Source organism: Pleurodeles waltl, chromosome 9 (assembly GCF_031143425.1).
Source record: "Pleurodeles waltl isolate 20211129_DDA chromosome 9, aPleWal1.hap1.20221129, whole genome shotgun sequence".
NCBI lineage: Eukaryota > Metazoa > Chordata > Amphibia > Caudata > Salamandridae > Pleurodeles > Pleurodeles waltl.
The window spans coordinates 993,200,842-993,224,214 of record NC_090448.1 but is presented as its reverse complement, the minus strand read 5'-3'; the positions used below and the strand labels follow the sequence as shown (position 1 = coordinate 993,224,214).

General features: G+C 45.0%; 1 protein-coding gene across 1 annotated transcript in view; it reads right to left on the bottom strand.

Annotated features, from left to right (window-relative positions):
• Positions 1 to 6,970: 6,970 nt before the first annotated feature.
• The window catches only part of ENTPD5 (ectonucleoside triphosphate diphosphohydrolase 5 (inactive)), a 326,640-nt gene continuing 310,237 nt past the window's right edge, over positions 6,971 to 23,373 (bottom strand). Inside the window, exons 13-14 of the mRNA XM_069208509.1 lie at positions 12,912 to 13,027; positions 6,971 to 12,741 (exon numbers count right to left, since the gene is read on the bottom strand). Coding sequence (XP_069064610.1) covers positions 12,655 to 12,741; positions 12,912 to 13,027 — 203 coding nt within the window. The 3' untranslated portion in view covers positions 6,971 to 12,654. The remainder of the gene's footprint in view (positions 12,742 to 12,911; positions 13,028 to 23,373) is intronic.

Below are 23,373 nucleotides of genomic sequence, written 5' to 3'. Positions count from 1 at the left end.
ATCCTATGGGGTGGCGATTTTAACGTTGTTTTGGATGTGGATGCGGAGCGTGAGAGCTGGGTGCGGCCTCGGCATGTGGGGGGTGCAGGGGCGCTTGTTCGTATCATGATAGAAGGTGCTGTGGTTGATCTATGGAGGGAAAAGCATGGCACTCTTAGGGAAGGCACTTGTGTTAATACTGTCCATAGCAGCTGGTCGCGACTGGACAGATGGCTTGGTACCAGGGATGTGGAGCTCGGGACGTATGCTGTTGAGCATGTGCCCTGAACATTGTCGGACCATTCCCTGGTTCTGTTGCGATTGGGGCTTCCCGGGTGCGCGCGGCGGGACATTTTGTGGAGGCTGCCGTGCAACACATTGAAAGACTGTTTTTAGAGAGGAGGGCCGCACGGCCATAAAGGAGTAGTTTGTGACTAAATGCCTCCCACAAGGTACCAGCTGATGTGATCGACCTCTTATTAAAGTGGTGATCCGGGGGATATGACCGGCTAAACAGCATGGCATGCTCAGGGCAATAAGTTGTGAACTAGCTACTCTAGAGGCTCAGTTGACTGCGCTGGAAAAACACCTGTACGCTAGTATGTCAAATGCTCTCCTGGCGGAGTTTCAGGAGAAGTTGTCAGACTATTAGGAGGCGGCGCTCCGCGAACTATGCTTCCTGGACAAAGAGGCTACAGCGCGACGGTATGGAGAGGGCGAGCGAGCTGGTAGGATGCTGATGGGAATGCTGCGTCGCCCATGGGCCGGGGATTATGTTGTGGAGCTGCTGGATTCTGCGGGCATCTCTTGAATAGGTGTGGAGGAGGTTAGGCGGGTGCTGACAGAGTTCTATGCTTCCCTCTATTCTGCCTCGGGGGGCTCGGAGGCCTATTCCGATTATTCTGAGGATATTAGTTTATTGTGGCTGGAGAATAAGCACCGGCAATATTTAGATGTGCCTTTCGCTGTTGAGGATATTGTGCAGATTATTCGCGGTCTGCCCGGGGACAAGGCCCCTGGCCTTGATGGGCTCACGGCAGCCTACTACAAGGAATATGTGGATTTGTTGGCACCGCATTTATTAGAAGTGTACGCTGAGGCACTTGAATGCAGCACTTTGCCGCCGTCGATGAGGAAGGCCCTTATTGTTACTATACTGAAGCCAGGAAAGGATCCGTGCTCTTGCGATTCATATCGGCCATTCTCGCCTAGAAATCTGGATAATAAGATTTTAGCGAAGCTGCTGGCTATGCTCCTGCTGCCTCTTCTACAGGCAATGGTGCTCCCGGACCAATCTGGCTTTGTGCCGGGTCGCTCAACCTTGTATAATTTTCGTACCTTTTTTGCATTTGCACAGACAGTGTCCCCTGAGGACCACATTGCAGCAGTATTTTTCTACGCCACATTTGTTTGGTCTATAGACGCGAGTGGGCTTCAGCCTCAGATTTATCCAATTGATTTGCCTTCTATACTTGGCTCCTGTGGCACGATTGCGTTTTAATGGGATGACATTGGATCCTTTCCCAGTATCTAGAGGTACCCGTCAGGGTTGCCCCCTTCTGCCCTTGCTCTTTCTGGTGGTGATGGAGTTGCTGGCTGCGCAGCTTCGACAACACCATAACCATATAGGTTTAGCGTTTAGACAACCTCCAGTCTTTGATTCTATGTACGCTGATGATGTTGCTTTATATGTTCGGGACCCACATATTCACCTTGATATACTCCTAGATGAGATCGCACGCTTTGGTTGGATCTCTGGGATCGTCATCAATTGGCCCAAGTCTGTGGTCTTACCTCTGTCGGCTGTCATGGTGCAGTATTGTTCGTGGTTTCCTTTGCGCTGGGCCGATGGCCCGGTCCGGTATCTGGGCATCTGGGTGTGCCAGGAACTAGATGAGCTTTGGTCTGCCAATTATGGTAGGTCCATCGGCTGGCTGGAAGATAAGGTTGTTGCTTGCCGTTCCTTGCCGCTCTTGCAACATCCCTCTTGTGCTCACTTCCCACTTCCGGAAGAGGCTTCGGTCTTTGCTTATCTCTCTGGTTTGGGCGAATAAGCAGCCCAGGATATCGTGGGAGACGCTTGTGCTGCCATTCAAGCTGGGCTGTTTGGCTGCTTCGGATCTGGATCTTTATTATACGTGCGCGCAGTCTCACTATGCACATTTTTGGATGCATCCTACAGAATACTTGCCGCACTTGGCTCCGGAGCAGGACTTGATTTGGCCTGCTCGTCTGTCTGGTGTGCTATCTGATTCGCCTCATCCTGCGTGCAAGCCAGGGATACGGTGGGGTGTATGGTGTTGGTCTGGCGGGCGCTCCGCCGACAGATCGGAGACGAGGTGCCATTCGTGCCTTCAGCGCTGGTGAGGGACGTGGTGCACCTGCGTACAACGGGTGGTGGACGATTAGACCTGCATCTATCGGATTTGCAGCTGATGACTTTGGGCTCCTGGTACCCTGAGAACTTATTTATTCCTTCCGAGGTAGCGCTTCGTGTGCCGTGCGACCCCATGCAGTATCGACTCACTTACCTTCAGATCAGGGAATCCCTGCGCTCCAGGTACTTCACTTCTCCTGCGGCGCCTCCGTGACTCGGTTGTTGGAGTGACTGTATAAGGCTCCGTCCCCTTATCACCAACTTGTATGTGTGTATGCAGGCAACAGCATCTACAGTGCCCTCTAGGGACAGAGGACAGTGGGAGCTGGATGTGGGGGAGGCCTTATCGAATGATGTGTGGAAATACTGCTGCGCGCATATGTGCGAGTTATCCCCCAACAACAGATTACATCTGCTACACTTTAAATTTCTACATCGCTTGTATTACACACCGCGTAGCATTCAGAGGATGGGTATTCGGTCTGATGATCGCTGCGATAGATGTGTGGCGCGGGGAGCAGATTTTCTGCACTTGGCGTGGGGTTGTAGGGCGCTGGTGAGCTTTTGGGCAGATGTGCTGAATGCGCTGGAAGAGAAGGTTGGGCTCACATTAGAGATTTCCTGTGTTTGCGCTCTTGGGTTATATTAAGGAGATTCTAAGGAGATTCCCCCTGAGAACAGGAGATTAGTGGGGTTGCTCCTAGTGTAGGCAAAACGCAGAGTTGCAATGTGCTGGGGTAGAGTGCTGGCACCTTACTGCCGGGATTGGCTGTGAGATGCTGTGTACTGTCAGGAGCAGTTGACAGCCTATTGGGAGTTGATGGCACCACATGCCCATCAAAGGGATGTGTGGTCCCCTTTGCAGACCTTCCTTGAACGCGGGCAGCATGTTGCGTAGTTGACTACTGTTTGGCATTGTTCGCCTCGTCGGCCCCTTCCTCTCTACCCTCTCCCTCTCTATAGCCGTGTGATTACCTTTGATTGGTCCGGTTTGGCTGTAATAGATGCGAGGACTTCTTCCCACTTTCTTTCCTTTCTTCTCTGACTATTCTTTTCTCTTAGTTTGTTTTCCGATGTGGATAGGGTATGAACACTTGGACTAGACGGGCATGTTTTGCTTACATTATATTGGTACCGCTAAGGTATTGTTGGTATTACCTGTTTTTGAGCAGGCTATGTCTGCTCCTCCGATTTTACTGTTAATATGTTCTTCTGTCTTGGCTTTTGGACATTTTGCCAGATATATCGGTGTTGTTTCTTGTATTGTGTTATACTATTTTGAAAATGCAAAAAAAAACAATTAAAAAAAAAACTTGAAAGGGTTGCAGTTAAAAGCTAACTTGTGTTTAGCAAGCATGTAGGTATTTACGACTCTTAGCAAACATGCTCACTGGCACATACTTCGTGTTTCCAAATAGATTGTAACCTGATTAGACAATGGATGAAGGAAATCTAATCATTTCAGACTACACAGACGTCCTAGGGTTACAATGATAAGGCACACATGGTATTAAAGTTGTATTTACCATAAATATGTATGTATTCTACAGCGCAGAATGGTTAGTTTGCCAATAATTGTTAAAGCCACAGGTGAAGAACGTTTAGAAGATTAGTTTAGAGTTTAGGGGCTACGGGAGGACAGGTGTTCAAATGTTTTTCTGTTTACATTTACAACTGGCCACTCAAGCAACATGTGATCCTGTATATAAGAAGCTGTCTGTGCTACAGCAAGTTGAAACCAGCTGCCTGCCTGTGTGAGGAGGATCGATCTCCCTATTGTGACAGTAAATGGCTGTCTTTATATTGCCAAAGAGGAGTTTGCCTTTCTTTCCATTTTTTAAGTTTTGGATTATCCTGCAACAAGTCCAACTGTTCACTATAGAATCCACACTTCTACCCCAAGCAGGTAGTGACCAGTCACCATTATGCACACCCTTAAAGCAACCACACTGTATGATACAACACAGTAGGAGTGGACAGCCCTGTCTTGTGCCTCACCTAATTTGAAGGATTTTAAACAAATATTTTTTTTCTGATTGAAGCATTTGGGTTGCTATTTAAAGCCATTACTTTCCCAGTAAAGGTATCAATAACTTTTGCTCTGGAAGAACAAAAATCCCTGGGTGAGAAATTACAACCCTCTCCTCTGTAGTAAATGATGGCAGATCCAAACCCTCCCAGTATCTATCACATTGTGTATCTAGGTCAGTATCTCAAGTACATAAAGAGGCATAGTATTCGTGAGTTACCACTGCAATTTTTGGCATCATTTAGGTGTATAGTAAGATTTTTCAACTTGCCTGCAGATGTGCAATTCAACCTCTCTGGATTTTAGGTAGTTTGCTAGTGTTTGTGTCTGATACCGAGTATACAATTGTACTCTAATTTATGACTCTTAAACCAATTAAATGTCCAGATTGATGTAGACTGAATACTTAGGTTCGCAAGATACTTTATGTCCGATTTAAGTTCATGAAGGCCTCTTTGGTACTTTTGCTGATCATAACTTGCCATATCATGGCTTTCAGAGCATCTCCATAATATCGGAGTTGAGGAGCATGAATCTTTATTTTCAAATATACATAGATTAATAGTGTCTTCGATATTGTGGGTTTACTAGGGGCGTTACAGCAAATTTGTATTTATTCTCAATTGCCTAACCCTGGGAGAAGACTCTCTCAGAGTAATCAGGTGATAGCGATACACGTGTGATCTGAGATCAACATGGGTTCAATGATAGCTTCAATTTACGGAGTGATGTAGGTCCCATCCACCAGTATATCAACAAGCTGGGGAATAAAATGTACACTTTAACCTGTGGGGTTATATGCTCTCCACACATCCTTCAAGTCGAAGTGAATATACAAGGAGGTATACCAGTATACTGATTACAAATAGCCAATGTAGTAAGTACCACAACAAAGTGAAGGTAAGACCAGATTTACTCACCTTCAAGCTTACATATATATTGTAAATGACAAAACGTGGAGCTATAAACAGTGTGAGGTAATCAGCATTGCATGATTGGTTGGGAATTATGTTTGTATACCTAAGTGGATTGTGGGGAGGATTAGGCTGAATACCGAAGATTACTGGTCCATTACCCAAAGGAACAAGTTGTCCACCTTCCTGGTGGATACTCTAACTGCAGATTCCTCACCTTAAGAATTTCCCCAGGCACCAGAACAGCTCTGGAGGTGATCTGTGGGAAGACTCCTGTAAGCCTGCATTGAACAACCAGTCATCAACGTATGAGAACACATGCATACCTGAACTTCGAAGGTGGGAAGCAACTTCCTCCATAACTTTTGGGAACATCGTATGGGACAAGGTAAGGCTGAAGGGGAGCACAGTAAACTGAAGTGTTCCAAACCCACCGTCAACCGCAGATAATGCCTGTGGCTCTAGTCCTACAAGTGCTGGAACATCATTCAGTTTTCTGGCTCCAAAGCAGAGATAATCTGGGACAGGTTGAGCACCTATAATTAGTCTTTCAGCAGAGGTCCAGGACATGCCTGAGACCTCCATCCTGCCCCAGTATGAGGCAGCAGCACTAATAACACCATCCTTCACTCTCTGAAGCTGGTGCCAGGTGTGTACAAATAGGCTGAAACTAGCCTAGGGTTGCTTGCATTCCCATGCAGAGATGATATGGTCTGGCAGTTCAGGCTGGACTGTTCCCATTGCTGCAGGGCCAAGGCTGATTTTCAAGTGGCTAGTTTCAGTCAGAGGTGGCATGGTGGGGAAAAATAGTGAACTGGAATCTGCTCTCAGGTGATTGCCAGTGGCTGGGATGTACTCATTTATTCCATCCATCAACTTTTGGCTGTCCTCATTACAAAAAGGCTGCAAATACAAATACAGGCATCAAACACCATCTGGGCCTGATCTGGCCTTTTGGAGGTTTGAATAAAACTGCACTCTCAAAATGTTTTCCTCAAGCAGACTTAGCCAGGTAGTACCTAATGAAATGTGCATGGGTGGGCAGTAGGGAAGATGTTGAAAAGGGAAATCTGTGGTAATTGGGTGCACAAACTTTATTACCGAAAGTTACTCCTCATTCAGCCCTCAGAAACTCTTAGACTGAAATGGTAATTCTCTCTTTGGTAACACTTCAAGGTGCAATATCAGAGTTCCCCTGGGTGCAATACTGGCTGGTAATCTTGGCTACTGCATAACAAGGGCTTTTGTCTATTGAGGGTGTTAGTGTGTTGTTCGTTTGTTGAAAACCATTCTTGCAGAAATGTTTTACCAGCAATATGTGCCCACTTTCTTGAGTACTAATTGAAGTAAAGCACCAAGAGAAAAAGAACAAATATCCTCATATGGATCCTTTCTCAGTTTTGAAAATATCAACAAACCCTTTCCTATGATATATTCATATGGTGCAGTCAGCAGATAATGGAGATTAGTTGCTTGCTATTGTTAAAACTGGAGAAACAGAGTCACTGTAAGGGGATTCAAGGACTCTCTAAATTATTTAAAAAATCAGTTTCTTTTGGTCCAGCTTGTTTTTTATTTTTTAAGAAGATTAACACACATTTTCCAGAGTATTACATAAGATAACCTGCAACCGTTATAATACGCAAAATGAAACACACCACAAAACAACAGTTCAATTAAAATATATTTATTAACTAGTAAACTATTTCACAATGCTTAATTTCCTTAGCACCACAATGTCAAATATTACATGTTTCTCCCTTAAAGCAGACAAATACTAATTTGTTTCAACTGTAGTTAACAATAACTTTATTCAAATGCTGAAAATACCTTGGTGTTGGGCATTCTTTTGTATCAAAGCTTCTGGAAGTATATCTCCTTTTTGGTCTAACCTAGAGCCTGATGTACAAAGCCATTTTGCGGTTGTAATGCCTGTAATTTGCAGGGGCACAAGATTTGCAATTGGAAAATGTTTTTTAAAGAACTACTGAACCCATGCTGAGGTTCTGTAACATGTTACTGAATTGTAATGGATTTAGACAGGCATAACAAATCATGATTTTGAAGGGCACGCTCAAGGCATTCCTTCCAAATAGTGATTTTTTTGTGGTAGGCATCAACGTTTTGTGACCTTAACTCGGTCGTAAAATATTGAAAAGTTACAGACTCCGGAGTTGGGGTGGTAAGGCATTTGCAAAAGGGAAAGGGTCCCCTTGTCCTTTGTGGGTGTAAAAAAAATGGTGGGGAGTAGACACTGGTCCATGGGATTACTGCATACTCTAAAACAAATTTAAAAAAAAACCTATTCTTTCTCAATGCAGCACCATTTCCTTTAAGAAAAAAAGGCTGCATTAAATAAAAGTTTATTTAAATGCGGTCACAGACATGTTAGCTTGCTGACCGCAGAAGGCCACCATCCCTGTGATGGCATCCAACTGTAGCAAGTTGAAGGCTGTGGCCTACTTCATTAATATGAACGAGGTAGGTCTGACTGAGACCACCACAGTTCAGGTTTTTGTTAACTGTCTTATTAGTACATAGGTAGGTTTGCAACATTCTTTTCCATTTGCACAATTTAAGACCACTTTTTGCAAATGGAAATTTCATGCATCGGGCCCATTTGTCCTCTACTGAGACCATTCTGAATAATTAAGAGTTAACAATAAGATGCTTCATTTTAACACTTCTAATTTTACTTGCTTTCCAAAGGTTATTGGCTTGAATGGACACCCCAGTACATCTAGAGGCAATCCACACCCCCTTTTCAATAACAACTAATAGGAATAAAAAAAAGTGCAATTTAAAAAAAACATTCTCTAGCATATGAGCACTTTAGGATTACATCACTATGAAGAATCTTTATTGAAAACCTGGTCTGCAAAGATAAAACCAATGAAATGCTAGGATAAAAAGTAGTTTTAGCAACTATTTTTTTTAGTTCCCTATAAAGAAAGAGGCCAAACATTAAATACCCCTTTTTCATTACCAGTATAAACCTGAGGCACTTTAATAAAGGAATACGTGTTTTACAAAGCATTAAGGTAATGCTTAATGACATGACAGATTTAGGCCTGGATTAGGTTCAGGGCCTGAGTTACATGTAGAGGAAGGTTAATCATTATGTAAGTTTTAGTTTTTTTTGTGAAATGCAGTTTCTACTTAACCAGCTATGACAGATGTTTTGCTTGAAATGTTCATTGTTTCATAAAGGTACTTCTTTGTAAACATATTCTTTATTCAAACAAAGATAAAGAGCTCCTTGGTCTTGGACCCTGCTGCTTCTGGGTGTAGTGTTGTGCTCATTATTAAAGACAAGACATTGAGAGTTGTAGGTCTTCAATGCAGGTTGACAATTTTAGTGTTGGGTACCCTATGGAATAAGCAACAGATACACACGTGTGTGTGCGCACACACACACACACACACACACACAACCCTTTCCATCCCCCCCCCCCCCCCCAACCTTCCTCAAGTTAAAACAATCTTTGGAAATCAAATGTTGAATACGTCAAGGCACACAATAAGCCCAGGAAATTTTGGGGTGAACAAGGTGTCTTGCAAATACAAATACTTTGATACAAAAATGGCACTTGAAAATGTCATTGAGCTGTAAGGCAAAAAGGGAGCCCTCAGTATAAACAAATTATCAATAGATTCAAAGAGGCAGAATACAAGGACATCTATAGAATCTGATAATCCTAGAGGCATTTAAAGAACCCTAAAGGTATGGAAATTAAGGCACTCACAGAAAGTGGAGGCCAAAGACAACATCATCTACAAATGCCGAGCCTAATAGACTAGACACAAACATCAAGAGAACCCAAAGAGATTACAGATAACAACTGTAGACCACAAGTATAATCTTGAGATACAGATGTACAATTTTTCAATGTTTTTTACACACAGAAAGCGACCCAATGTGAGTTTTCTAATCTACAGATTCAAAGGCAAGTCACAGTCAAAGAAAAATCCTATGTGGAAACTCCTCAGGCGGCAAAGGGTCAGAGACCATCTCTGCTGGCCATCAGGTATCTGACCATAATGTTGTAGAGCCTGCCCGCACAAGCTCATCCGTTTCGTAGTGCTGAATTTCAAAGAGTTGCATCTCATTCATACAATAACAAAGACATTCCTAGAATCGTATATGCATAGGTACCACATCATTAGCCAGCCAACAGAGTGCTTGTGATCATTGTTTAGAAGTATAAAAGGAAAGTAAAAGATCTAAAGAGATTCACATGGGCTAGGAGGGTTGGGGTGAATAACTTCTGGATTTAAAAATTAGGCCCATGGACCTCCACAGGGCAGTGGAATTGAAGTGCACTATCATGACAATTTACCAAATACGTGGTAAAAAGAGGAGAAGCAGCAAGGGCAGTAAATATACAAAAACATACGCAGGTCATCAAGTAATGCATCAAGCACATAATTTGTTCTATCCAGAATTCAGCTTGTGAAGCATCAAAAATAGTATTTACTTAAAAGAAGTCTGAAGGTTATTAACTTACTATGTGTTCGGTGATTTTGGAGGAAGAGTGAAGGATTAGCAAGGTCCATTACTAAGCTGAAAACTGATAATTTTTCCAAGATATGAATTAGCATTGACAGTCTTGAAGACCTTTCAGTAACTTCGGAGAGATACATTTTCTTTTATTAGAATTCACAATAACGAATTTGCCATGTATCTTTTGCTTTCCTTTTTTTGCTTGCTAGGTTAGAAACTAATTCTCGCTTGGCACTGGGGGTACTTGAGCTTAAGCATCAGGAATCCAGGTGTTAAAGATATGCATCTTGGTAGGTACAGTGAAAGGTTTAGAATGAGAAGGTCTCCAACTAGAATTAATCAGTAAAGGAATTGCATAATCATCTGTCTATGGCAAAAGTTAGCTACCTTGACTGATGTGCTGTCAATACTGGATGAAATGAGGTCCAGATTGTGGCCTGCTTAGTAAGTGGGGCTGGTCACTAACTGGTTAATGCCAAGAATGGAGCTGATGTCAAAGAAATTAGAGAGTAGAGCACAGGAGAATCCTCGGCCCATAGGTTGTGGGCACCTAGGAAAAAGAATTTGGATGCTTTAGTAAAAAAGGTACAAGATGCTCTGCACAGGAATTACAGAGGTAAAATAAATGACAAGGACAGCAATACATCGCGGAGTTTCTGATAAAATGGGAGCAATAGGTCAAGATATTGGTCAGAAGTGTTTCAGCTTGGTTAGATTAATGATAGCTAGTCATCCTTCTTTCAAAGGGGCAATTTATTAAGTGATTTTGTATTTAGCTCGAACCTCTGTGTCCAAAATAATCCTCAATGGAAGGTATTTACATGAAAATAGATTTTCAACGTATGGTATCCAGTGTCCCACATAAAATAGTTTGTTGAAAAAGCTATAGGTGATGGTGTCCTTGAGGGAATGCATTAGATAATACATATTTGAGACAACAGCCATACTTTCTGTAGAGCATAGCAGGCGATTAAAAGCTCCCTGTGGTAACAAAGACAGGGTGGCTAAGATTAACACTTTTCTGGCAGGTCAGCGTCTTTTGCCTTATGTACAGCCATCATGCTCAAATGGGCTTCACTTTTGCAGGCTGCCTCTGCAGCAGCAAATTAGAAAACCATGGAGCGTACATTAACAGTCTGTAGAACAAACCCTTTTCCTTGGCAGCAAAATACTCCAGAGCCCGAGTAGCTATGGATATCAAAGCAAGGGTAAGGATAAATGAACCTTGCATATCCGGCAGCTAAGTTACAAAATAAAATACAAGCAAATTTAAATAAAAGAGGAGAAACAAAATCAATGCATTACAGGCTAACATTAAAACACCCTTGCACTTAAGTTAAAACAGGTTAAATTAATGTGTCGCCCCAAATAACACAAGTCATTTAAACGAGGGTCGGGGAGGAGGAGAGAGTGAAGACGTCCACAGAACCAGTGGTGTCAACAACCTGGGACATCTGCAAGATCCAAGAAGTAGAAAGAACACAGATTTCTGAAACAGAAATATGTAAAGAACCAATGCTAGATGTACAGAAATTCATTAAAGAAACTCACATTACAGGGTAAACAAGACATTGCCAGACCTCCAAGATTCTAAAATTATGGACATCTACAGAGCAAATGAAACTTGAGAAAAAGAAAGCACACATGAGGCCTATAAATCACAGTACAACAAGGAATTATCATAGAATAAGAGAACAGCTTGAAATTGTTCCGTGATAACTCTATCATAAGAACCCAAAATATCTAGAGATAAAGATAACTAGAAAACCCCCAAAAACTCTACACACGGATGGTGTCTACATGCTAATAATCTTCGTGCACCCAAAGAGCCTAGAGATGTCCGAAAAAGGTTTCTGGCCGAAAACAAATTGCTTTTCACACTTAATCGCTGTTTCATATTGCACCAACATTCCCGCTCCTGGATGCTTTAAATTAATAAATAATTATATTTTGCTTCCATACAACATAATGTTGTATTCATATGTGCGTATAGTTTAAATATTGCTTGTAGTTCAAGGATACTTTAATTGACATACATATAAATGGTTCCAGCATTTTATGGTAAGGGTTGGTTCTAGTGGTTAAGTATGTTTATAGCAATCTAGTAATTTCCTAGCAAGGTAAGGTAGATCATTTCTATAGCGGTTTACACTTCAAATATCAACTGCTTTATGGCAAGATGGTGCAAGTGTATGATAGAGACTATTACAAGGAATACAATAAATCCTGAGGTTGTTGTGAAGCCCTTTGTGATCATACATCAAAATGTTAACCCCAAGACCATTACTACCCAAATGAGCATCACAAAGCAAGGTGTTTGCCCTGAGGTTCTTTGTACCCACTGTGTGATCACGAAACCTGGAGTTTGACCTGAGGTTCTTCATACCAACTAGGTAATCACACAACAGCATGAGCCTAGAGGTTCTTTTCTCCAGGCTCCTAAAAGCAAATCTGACAACATTGCCATCTATGCTATTTTGTCACTTATTCACTGACCTGGTGTTCTCCACACCTGATCGTACAGCAGAGCATTAACACCAATTCTCTTGGTACCCACCCAAAAGATCAGTGTGAAATTCAGCAATTACAATGTGTAACCACAGCCGGGTGGAGTAATGTTAAAATGTTTCAGGCACTTTATTTCTGTGGTAACATCACAGATGTGATTTTTTGGGCATGGCAGAATCGCAATACAGTGATCCAACTGTACTTTCTTTCCAGCAGCTTCAGTTTCCTTGTTGAGCAAGTATATACTGGAAAGGCTCTCTTTATCTGGCGGTGCCCCTGCTGAAACGCAGAGGTTTCCACCAGCCATTTCTGGGAAGAGTGGCTTAAGAGCACTTGCACTTTTTCAGTGGGAGACGTGAAGAGACTGCATTAAGTGGAATGTGGCTCCCAATGTCCAGCTTGTCTCCACATCGTTCACTTTCTTGGTCAACTACAAACAGAAAACAATGAAGAACATTTCACAAAACTGACTTCCACACACCTTCTTTTATTACACCCATGTGGCAAATTACCCTTCCACCCAATATCTAATCAAACTACCACCCCATAAACATTTGTGCAGCTCCATTTGTGGGATCAAAATGTTAGGTTGTTACTCACTTGTAGGACAGTGCTATCCTTGAAGCCAAAACCATCCTTCAGCAAGGCTGTAATGTAACAAAGATCCATACAAAGGAAAGGACTGTGCGAGGTATATCTCTCCATGTGATTACAAACTAGAAGCAAGAAAGACATAACTTATGTATCACTTGCAGTTGCTTCCTTTAGCCAATATACTGTAAGGTAATCACGAAGCAACCAATTCCTAAAATACATCTGGGGGAAAGTAGTGATTAGCACAATCAGTGATAGCTGATCAAGCAAATTAAAAAGCTTAAAAGTTACATAGATTATCAAACAATTTTCACAATCCTTGTTCTCCCACTTTCACAAATGAGTGTAAATTCCTGACGCTGGAAGCAATGCTGTAAAAATATCTTAAAATAGACTTTGCTACACAAATATTTGGAAGCTGTAAAGGTATGTAGGGCTCTTCAGCAGACGGTGCATTAATCCAGCAATAATTATAACTTGATTAAAACGGAATAATGTTAGAATTTAAAGGAAGACCTGCCTTGTACCTACAGAATAAAATGTATGGTTCAATGCAAGATGAGACCTGCAGAACAAGTTACTTACCTTTGGTAACGCATTATCTGGTAGAAACTCTATCTAGCTGTAGATTTCTTACCCTTTGATTTCCCCAGGTGTCAGACTGGATCCGGAAATGTCTGGTGAGCAATACCCCTTGTGCGCGCCTTAGGGTGGTTCCATTCAGCTCTGCGTGGCATCGTTGACACTGGATGGGACATTACGGTCACCTATATAGCTGCTACACAGGCACACGGGAATCAGTAACTTTTATCATAACTTTCCACCCCAGAAGTGCAGAGCTATGACAAGAACTGGTGCAATGTGTGTCAAAACTAGGGCCCTGAAAAAGGGATCACCCTAACCCTAGTAACAAGTCCTCGGAGCAAGGAGGCATGGGTGGGTGTAAGGAATCGGTAGCTAGAGTCTCTACCAGATAATGCGTTACTGAAGGTAATTAACTTGTTCATCTGATACAGACGTCTAACTGCAGATTCCTTACCTTTGATTAGACACTCAAGCCAAATCCTCCTGACAGTGAGCTACGGACAATGTTTTCAGACTAAGAAGTCCTGCAGGACCGAACAGGCAAAATGCCAGTCCCTGTGGACCCGACTGTCCAGACAGAAGTGTTTGGCAAACATGTGCATTGACACCCACGTTGCTGCCTGGCAGGTGCCAGGACTGGGACTCCACGTGTAAACGCCGAGGTCGCAGCTTTCCCCCCGGTGGAACGGGTCCCATGCCCTAGTAAGGCTGCTTCTTATCCATGGCGTAGCAAATCTTAATACAGAGAACGACCCAGCGCAAAATGGTCCACTTCTGTACTGCCTGACCCTTCTTTGATCTCGCATACCCCACAAAGAGTTGGTCGTCTACCCGTAACTCTTTTGTGTGGTCAAGGCAGAATGACAACGCTCTTTTTGGGTCCAACCGATGCAGTTGCTCTTCTTCCTTAGAAGGATGGGGGGGGGAGCAAAGAAAGCGGGCAAGGTACAGTTTGACCAAGATGGAATGAGGCCACCACCTTGGGAAGAAAAGAGACATGGGTGTGTAGCACCCCCTTTTCTTGTAACACAACGAGATATGGCAGCTTAGATTATAAGGCTCGAATCCCATTCACTTTCGAGGCAGATGTTGTTGCCATTAAGAAGGCTGCCTTGATGGTGAGCAGCCAGAGGTGAAAGTTGTGCAATGGCTCGAAAGGAGCACACATGAGATATGTGAGAATTAGATTGAGAGCCCACTGAGGCATGACAGAGGGTGTAGTGAGAAACCTATTTACAGGCCCTTTAAGAAACCTATTTATATTAGGTGATTTGAAGAGAGAGGGTTGATCTGGCAGCCGCAGAAAGGCTAATAGAGCAAAGAGATAGCCCTTCAGTGTCCCCAAAGGGAACCCTGTTTGGCAAGAGAAGGAATGAAGAAAAGAGTGTCAGGTAGAGGATCTATAGACTTCTCTGTACAATATTTTACAAATCTTTGTCAACGGCAGGTGCATACTGTTTTTGTGGAGGAACGCCTGGCTGCCAAGATAACATTACAGACTTTGGGAGGAAGGTCAAAGACTGTCAACTGCCGCCCCTCAATCTCCAAGCAAGAAGGCGCAGAGTTGACATGTTGGGGTGGAGGACCCTCCCCTTCTGCTGAGTTTGTCCACCCTGGTGTTTAGAGAACCTGCCAGGTGTTGAACCACCAGGGTAATGCCCTGCTGTTCAAGCCATGCCCAGAGTCAGAGGGCCTCTTGACAAAGAGTCCATGACCCCACCCGCTGTGCTTGTTGCAGCCCCACATGGCAGTGGTGTTGTCCGTGAACACCTCCACTATCCTCTCTTTGATAGAGGGAAGAAATGCCTTCAACGCTAGTCGGATTACCGTGAGCTCCAACATGTTGATGTGGAGTCTGGATTCTGCCGGAGTTTAGAGTCCTCTGATTTCCACCTCTCCGAGATGGCCGCCCCATCCCAGGAGTGACGCGTCTGTCACTACTGTGAGGTCTGGTAGGGTAAGGCAGAGTCTGCCTCTGGCCCAATCATGGCTCAGTAACCACCCCTGCAGGTTCTTCGCAGTTCCCTTTGAGATCTGTACCATGGCGGAGAGATTTCCCTGATGCTGCGCCCATTGGAACTTCAGGTACCACTGCAGAGCCCACATATGCCATCTGGCATGTTGTGCTAGCAGGAGGCTATGGGCCCAGCAGCCTCAGAGTCAATAGCACCAAAACCCAGGACAGAGGCTGAAACATCCATATCATAGCCTGAATATCCTGGACTCGCTGCTCAGAAGGATAAGTTCAAAACTACAATGTGTCCAGAACAGCTCCTATGAAAGGGAGCATCTGAGAGGGAGTCAGGTGTGACTGACACATTTATAGTGAAGCCCAGCAAATGTAGGAGGTTCGCAGTAGTCTGGAGGTCTGAGATGACGGGCTGGGGCGAACCCACCTTCAACAGCCAGTCGTCGAAGTAGGGGAAGACTGAAACCCCTGACTTGTGCAGGTGAGCTGCGACCACGGCCATCACCATGTGGAACACCCGATGGGTGCTTGTAAGGTCAAATGGCAGTACGGTGAACTGAAAGTGTTTGTGGCCTATCCTGAACAGCAGGTAACGCCTGTGGGCCGGCAGGATGGGGATATGAAAATATGCATCCTGCAAGTCTAGCGCTACCAACCAGTCTTGTAGATCTAGGGAAGACGAAACCTGAGCCAAAGTGAGCATCTTCAACTTCTCCTTTTTGAGTAAGAGATTTACCGTCCATAGGTCTAGAATAGGCCGAAGACCCTTGTTCTTTTTGGGCATCAGAAAGTAGCAGGAATAATGACCACTGTCCACTTTTGACATCAGGACTCTCTCGGCCAAAAGAGCCATAACTTCCTCTCGGAGCAGTGACAAATGATCCTCCGCCAGCTGTTCGACTGTTGGTGGAATAGGAGGAGGAAAGGATTGAAAAGGCAGCGCATAGCCCTTCCTGATGATCTGCAGTACAGATGTGTTTGATGTTATAGACTTCCAGGGGAGGAGATGATGGTGTATTCTCCCTCCAGCTGGGCAAGCGTGGTCCTGCAGATCCAAACCAGGAGGGCTTTGAGGTTGCAGCTGCCAGGGTCTGTGTGGCAGACTACTTCTGGCCTATAGACCCTTTAGGTCTGAAAACACCAGGCCCACATCCTCAAATACCCTGGGTTGGTTGAGCAGAATAGTGGCTGGCATTGGGTGGTGCGATAACACGCCTCTTCCATAGCCATAAAAGGGGTGAAATGCAGGCGGTGGACGAGGGGTCGCGGAGAGGCCCAAGGACTTGCCCGCAGTCCGAGAGTCCTTAAAACGCTCCAGCGCTGAGTCTGCCTTCTCGCCAACCAAACGGGGGCCGTTGAAGGGCATGCCTAAAAGATTTGCTTGGACATCCGTGAAAAAACAGATGTTCTCAGCCAGGCATGCCACTGTTGAAGCAATCATTCTGCCCATCAAGTCAGTCGTGTCTAAACCACATTGGATGGAAAACATAGCTGCATCTCTCCCGTCGTTCACTGCTTGGGAGAGTATGGCCGGGCCTCCTCCATGACCTGAGGCATAGTTACCCCCACATTTCTGGCATAGTTACTCCCACTTTTTGCCTAGTGTCAATATATTTAGACTGTAGTGCACTGGGAGCCTGCTAATCAAGACCCCGGTGTGAGTGTTCTCTCCCCTAAATTTAGTTGTATAGTAACTTTTACACGCCACATTTGGCAAACTGGTGCACCCATGTAAGTCCCTAGTACATGGTACTGAGACCCGAAGGAATTGGTACACCCGGGGTCACCCATGAGATGCAGCATGTATTGTGCCACCCATGGGGGTTCTTGCAAACTGTGGCGACAGGCCTGCTATTGCACCCGGTGTTAAATGGTACGTGCACCTTTCACTCCAGATATTAGGTTTGCCTTATATCATGATCACTGCACTCTGACCCTTTAAGTCACCCCTAAAGTAGACCCTTCAGCGCAAGGGCAGGGTGCATGGTTCTAAGTGTGAGGGCACCCCTGCATGAGCAGAGGCACCCCTACAAACCCCAGTCTCCATTTCGTGGGGTTTGTTAGTGCGGGGAAGCCATCTTAAGATATGTATTGGACACTGGTCAACAACAACAGTCCAATTACATAATGGCTTCACCAAACCTAGGCACGTTTGGTAACAAACATGTTGGAATCATGCAACTACACCGATTCCAGTGCTAGTTGCATGATACCATGTACTCTGGCGGTTCCCTAGGGGATCCCCCAGTTTGCCTGTACAGCCTTGCAGGATCTGCATGCCAGCCTGTGCTGCAGACCCCAGACACTGTTCTGCACTCCTGCTTCTGAGCATAACTCAAGCAGGGAAAGGCAGGACAAAGGAGTTCCTGTAAGACAGAAGTGTGACCACCTCTTCTTTAGAAAAAAGAGGTGTCTCTGGACTAGGGTATTGTTCTTTTAAAGGAAAGCTTTCAAGAAAAGAAGATCTAAAATTAGTTTGACCAAGAAGTCTTTCCTGAGCACCAAACGTATTGTGAGTAGTATACAATGTCCTCTTTCTCCATTGATACTTTGTCAGTATGCCCACCCTTTGCACAACAACTACTGAACTTTCTTTGTGAGGTTGCAAAAATGATGAGCTGAAGTTGGGAGTAAGAATAGGAGGGGATGCAAGAGAGCTGGAACGCAAGATGGACACACTCCCTTAAGGTTCCTGCAGTCTGGGGACATTATCCACCATCATCTTGCCTCACTGAGTGCATTGTGGGGAGCCCCTATACACCGTTGATGACACCCTGAGGATCGCCTAGTTTGGCCCACTTAAAGGTAAAAAACTATGAGTGGCTACCATGCTGGGGTCCTGTGACTGCGCTTTACATGGTAGCTGGCCATGAGTGAGAGGAGCCTAGCAATGATATTTTTGTGCCTTTGGGGGCCTGCCCCTGCGGTGTTGCTACCTCTGGAAGCTTTGGCCGGGATTGGAGACAGGGGCGTCTCTTCCTAGGGGTGAGGTGCAACTGGAGTCCGCGCATGGTGCAGTCAACCGAGTCCGTTCCCCTTTCCCACTTCAATAGTGCACGCATCGGCTATTTATGAAGCCACTGAGCCGACACCTCAATTTCAGCCCCGGGGGATTTAAGGGCATATTCCGCTGACTTTACTTCCCCAAGCTGCACCACTGGGCCATTCTCCTCGCTCTGGTCTCGGGCCACCCATGACACCGGCGTGACACCACTGGGCTTGTGGGAGAATAGGGTCTGCTTGCGCCTCCACCTGTGGAGACATTTTTGGAGGGGTGGGGATGGGACCTTATCCTCCCATTAACAGATACCATCCTGTTGGCTACCTGAGCCACCTTTAGATGGGCGTAGCCCTCCTGCTACCGAGCCACGATATAATACCAACCTGTGCAGCTGTTCAGGTCTTCACCCTCCAGATGCAATGGAATGATGGAGGACTAGTGTCTGCTTGTGCCCTCTGACCGTGCTGCACTAGTGGGGGTGAAGTGGGACCCAGTCCCCTCCTTCACAAAACCTCTATCACCTCGCTGTGTTGTGTGGGAGGAAGCATGGCCCTGTTGCTATCCCTGCTGGGCCCCAGAGGGGTGCAGGTGCTCTACTGAGACGTGGCCAATGCAGACTGGGGCCGTTGCTCTGAGGTTTCCTGACTGGCTGGGAGCCCATAAGACTGGAACTGGTGCCCCTATATCTGGCTTTACTGTATACCACACGCTTGTCAAAGTTACTGGTCTGCTTGTTCCTTCCTGCACCTGGCTCTGTGTCCTGGGGAGTGGGGGAACCTTGTCTTATCTGGCACTCGGTACTCCATCCTGTAAGACTTTGTGCCTCGGACTGATACAAGCTGCGGTCCATTCACTATAGTGTTTTTTCCCTATCAATAGTATCTGTACAAATCTCCTGGCACTGCATTGCAATGGAAAAACCGGACAGCTGTCAAGCTAAGCTCCATTTTGGCTCCCGCCAGGCTCAGTGGTTTGTTGAGAAAAGCTGGACATTGCTGGCTCGTCTTCGGAGATGCCTTAGAAGTCAACCAACATAAAAACCCTATCATTATGGATGCAACAAAGCTTCACTTCCATCTAAACCAAAATGGACTCCATGTGCAACGTGGTGAACGCTATTGCAGGCAAATGGGAGAAACACTATGGTTGGTTCCAGAAGGCTGAGCAACGCATCTCTGTGGCTGAAGGTACTGTTTCCTATCGAGGTGACACTTTGCTCAATATGGAGAAGGCACTTAAGGTCACTGCAACGAAGACTTAAAAGTGCGGTACCTCCGCAACAATCTACGCATCCTGGGGGTCCAGAAACCACCAAAACAAGCAAACTGGAAGACTATGTGGAGAAGATGCTCAGTACCCTGTTTGGTGCCTGATTCCTTCTTTAAACTCCTCATTGTCGAATGTGCACACCGAACCTTGGCAGCCTGACCTTCGCCGGGATACCCGGCATGCCCGATTGTTGTCATACTCTGTAATTGTCGAGGCTGTGATACTGCACTTCTGTTGGCTATGAAGAAACAACTCTCTGAACTTCGACAGCAATGAAATTACTCTCTTCCCAGACTGCATGGCAGCAGTCCAGGAGGCGTGGAGTAAGCTCATTCAGGTTAAACTGAAGTTGCAGCAAGCCTCATATGCCATGATCTACCCTGCCCGCCTAAGAATATCAATGCACGGTAATGAACACTTCTTCCCCAACCCTCAACATGTTACAGCCTTCATGTGCAAACACCATATCCGTGATCCTGTCTCTGTGGTCTCAGCCAATTCACCTGTGCCTCTTCTCCTTCTGCAGACTTGGGGTAATAACTGTAATCATCCCACTGCTGTGAATCCTTTCAGGCCCGGCACATGTCTGAACACTACTAGTTAACCATTGTGAGTCTGATACACTTCCCCTCTTACGTACTAACAAGACCACTATGGAACGAGATCATGACACACTCCCCCAATCACCCTATTAATGCATCACATGGGACATTTGCAGGTTGGGAGACCCATGTTAGCATCAACACATTTTGTCATATCTGAATAGGCACAGCATCCATATAGCCACTTCTAATTGCAATTTAGCAGGAAAATGGGATTCCCACAGTGTATTTTCCTCATAGTCCTACTGTGCGCATGTACAGCTACGCTGATCCGTATTGAAGTAGCCTAAGTCCGCAGGGCTCCCTAAGCGCTGCCCAGGGCCGCTACACAATAGTGTGGGGGGGAAACTACTCTCCCACCCTAGTACCATCATAACATGCTGTAGTTTAAGGCACACACCAATACAATATGAAGTCTTTAAGCAGTCTTGTAATTTTTTTCTCAAGTTTATTCCTGACCAATTCAGCCTCTTCTTTTGATAATTAAACTCAGCCAATTCTCAGTCAACATGCTTTTTGTCATCTGGGGGTAATCCTATGACCTAATCAGGGCTGAAAATAACACAAAATAACTACTGTTGTGATACAATATGAAACTTATTTGGTAGTTCCACCACCAGTTTACTCTACTCATGATACGGTCAATCAACCGAGTGGGAACCTATGCATAATCTCAAAACCAAATTTAATACTGAATTATTCTACAAAGTGGCATCTCCATAATGTAAATTAATTTGAAAATCTCCACGTTATGTAGTTTAATTTGTAGTGGAAACAGCTGGAAATGTTGCGGAAACATAAAAACGTATTTAGATAAGTCATGCGTCATTCAAAATCCAACTAAATAGTGATGTTGTGGTTGGAAGAAAAAGCAGATTGGTCCAATCCCACACAACCATATGAAGTCTAAATTGACCTTAAGTGAAACCAAGGTGCTAAAACTCACGCAAAGTGCCCACCATAGCAATCTTTTAAATACTTGTCTGATTCGTCTTTCAAAAACACAAATCCCTCGTGCACGGTCGGAATTCTATGTCAGGACCGGAGGCTTCGGATTATGCTTTCTTTTTCTTTACTGAAAGTAACACACAGCAGCCAATAAACGTTTAGATACACAAAAAACTACAATACCCAACATTCTCAGTAGTCCAATACAACCAATCCCTGGTTCATTGCCTGTAAATATGTCCGTGACACTAAAGTCCTTCCTCTTTCTTTGCTGCTGCAGCCATTAAGGTAAGTCTCTGTCGTTTGGTTGATATTTAAAGATATTTAAGTAATTTATGTGTATTTTACAGCTTTATTGGCTGTGGAGTGGGAGCAGGGGCTGAACGGTGCTCACTTTCCTCCGTCGCAGAGGTTCGCGGTCACCGCGCTCGCACGCTCGTTCATTTTAATCTCTTGTATGAAAAACAGAATTGTGTGTGCGGCTAGCGCGTGACCTCTGGCAACGCTGCCTGCACTGCAGAAGTGTCCTGCGGGACTTCCCGATAACGGGCATAATATGTACGGCTACTGCCAGAAGCCATGTGGAGGGCTTTTTATGAGAGGCCAGTCCTCTCTTTATTTTTATGACATGTGCGCGCTGATGAGATCGGACAATGGCAGTTCTGCATCTCGTCAGCAGTGCCGCGTGGGTCAGTCAATAAAAAATCCATATTTGTCCCCTGAGAATGCCTGACGGGGCGGAAAACACGATTTAGGGCTTTGCCCTTGGGAAATAATTGCAGGTGCTCCCTCGACTTTGTATAGGGTCTATTTTTGAGTGTTTGCCTCTCTGTTGAGCTGGAGAATTTCTCCTTCATTATACCTGCAAGGGCTGATTTCCCCCCCTTTATGTTGGAACTCCTTCTTTATTGTACATCTTTCAAGAAAGAAGATGATGAGTTTTTACAGCAAGAGGCCGAAGATCCCTATGATAACCAGATGGAGGAAAGATTGGTGCAGGCCCTGGGACATCACATGCAGGACTCTGTTAATCAGGCCCTCATTGAGTCTTTAAAGCCCTTTACTCAGCCTTTGGTGCATTATGGTCAGAGAGAATTGATGGGCAAGCCTTCTCATGCCAGAATGTCTGTAACTATAAATCCGGATGCAAGTCTGACCCAGAAGGCTCCCGGAGGTACTAGATCCTCCGCTGAAATACTATTGCAAATGGCTTCTTCGGTCCTCAGAGACCATGAATATGAACAAGATCTCTCTGAGATCCCTAGAGAATTATCCTCTCACGGTATGTTGTGCCCAGAGGAATCTCAGTCTTCCGCTTCCCACTCTTCTGATTTAGAAAACACTCAAGAGGAACCCAAGATATTGGGAAAAAGGAAACGTAAGTCTCGCCATATGTCTGACGAAGCATCGGTTCAGAGAAACCTGTTTTTCGATCTGGAGAGTATTATTAATCCGAGATCCACTGAATGGATAACCACTGTGGAGGTGGCACACTTTGTCCAAGATAGGTTGCGCAAAGGATTCAACAAGGAAGTTTGCAATACACACCGTTCAGAATGCCCCCGCCCTTCCTTGACGGGCAAGGTGGCGGATACTCCAGAACTAGATCCGAGTATGGCCACTTTTCTTTAAAAATTCTCAAAGGATCCTAAAAAGGGGCTAGACCGAGCCTGGATATTTCTGGACCGCTCACAAAGATCCTTGGACTGGTGGTGCAAGCCAAAGAGAGTAACTCGCCGTTGGATCCTGAGGCAGTTCTGGAGTGGGCGTAGAGGGCCGTTTGCCTCCTTGGCAATGCCAATTGCGCCATTTCCACGGAACGACGGAAGTCGTTTTTGATGAGGATAGATTCCAAGTTGGTGGAATTAGCTTCTTCAGAGCCCGGGTCTCTGGCCAAAGGCCTCCTGTTCTGAGACAAATTTGTTAAAGATCTAGGGAAATACATGTCCACCTTTTCCACCCTGGACAAAGCTCATTCCTCCATGAAGAAAATGTTCAGTGGCAGCCTTTTTATCAAGGCTGGACGCTACAGAGGCCGAACGCCAGGCCGTGGATATTATCAGGCCTTCTCTTCCAGAGGCCGCTGGTCCTACC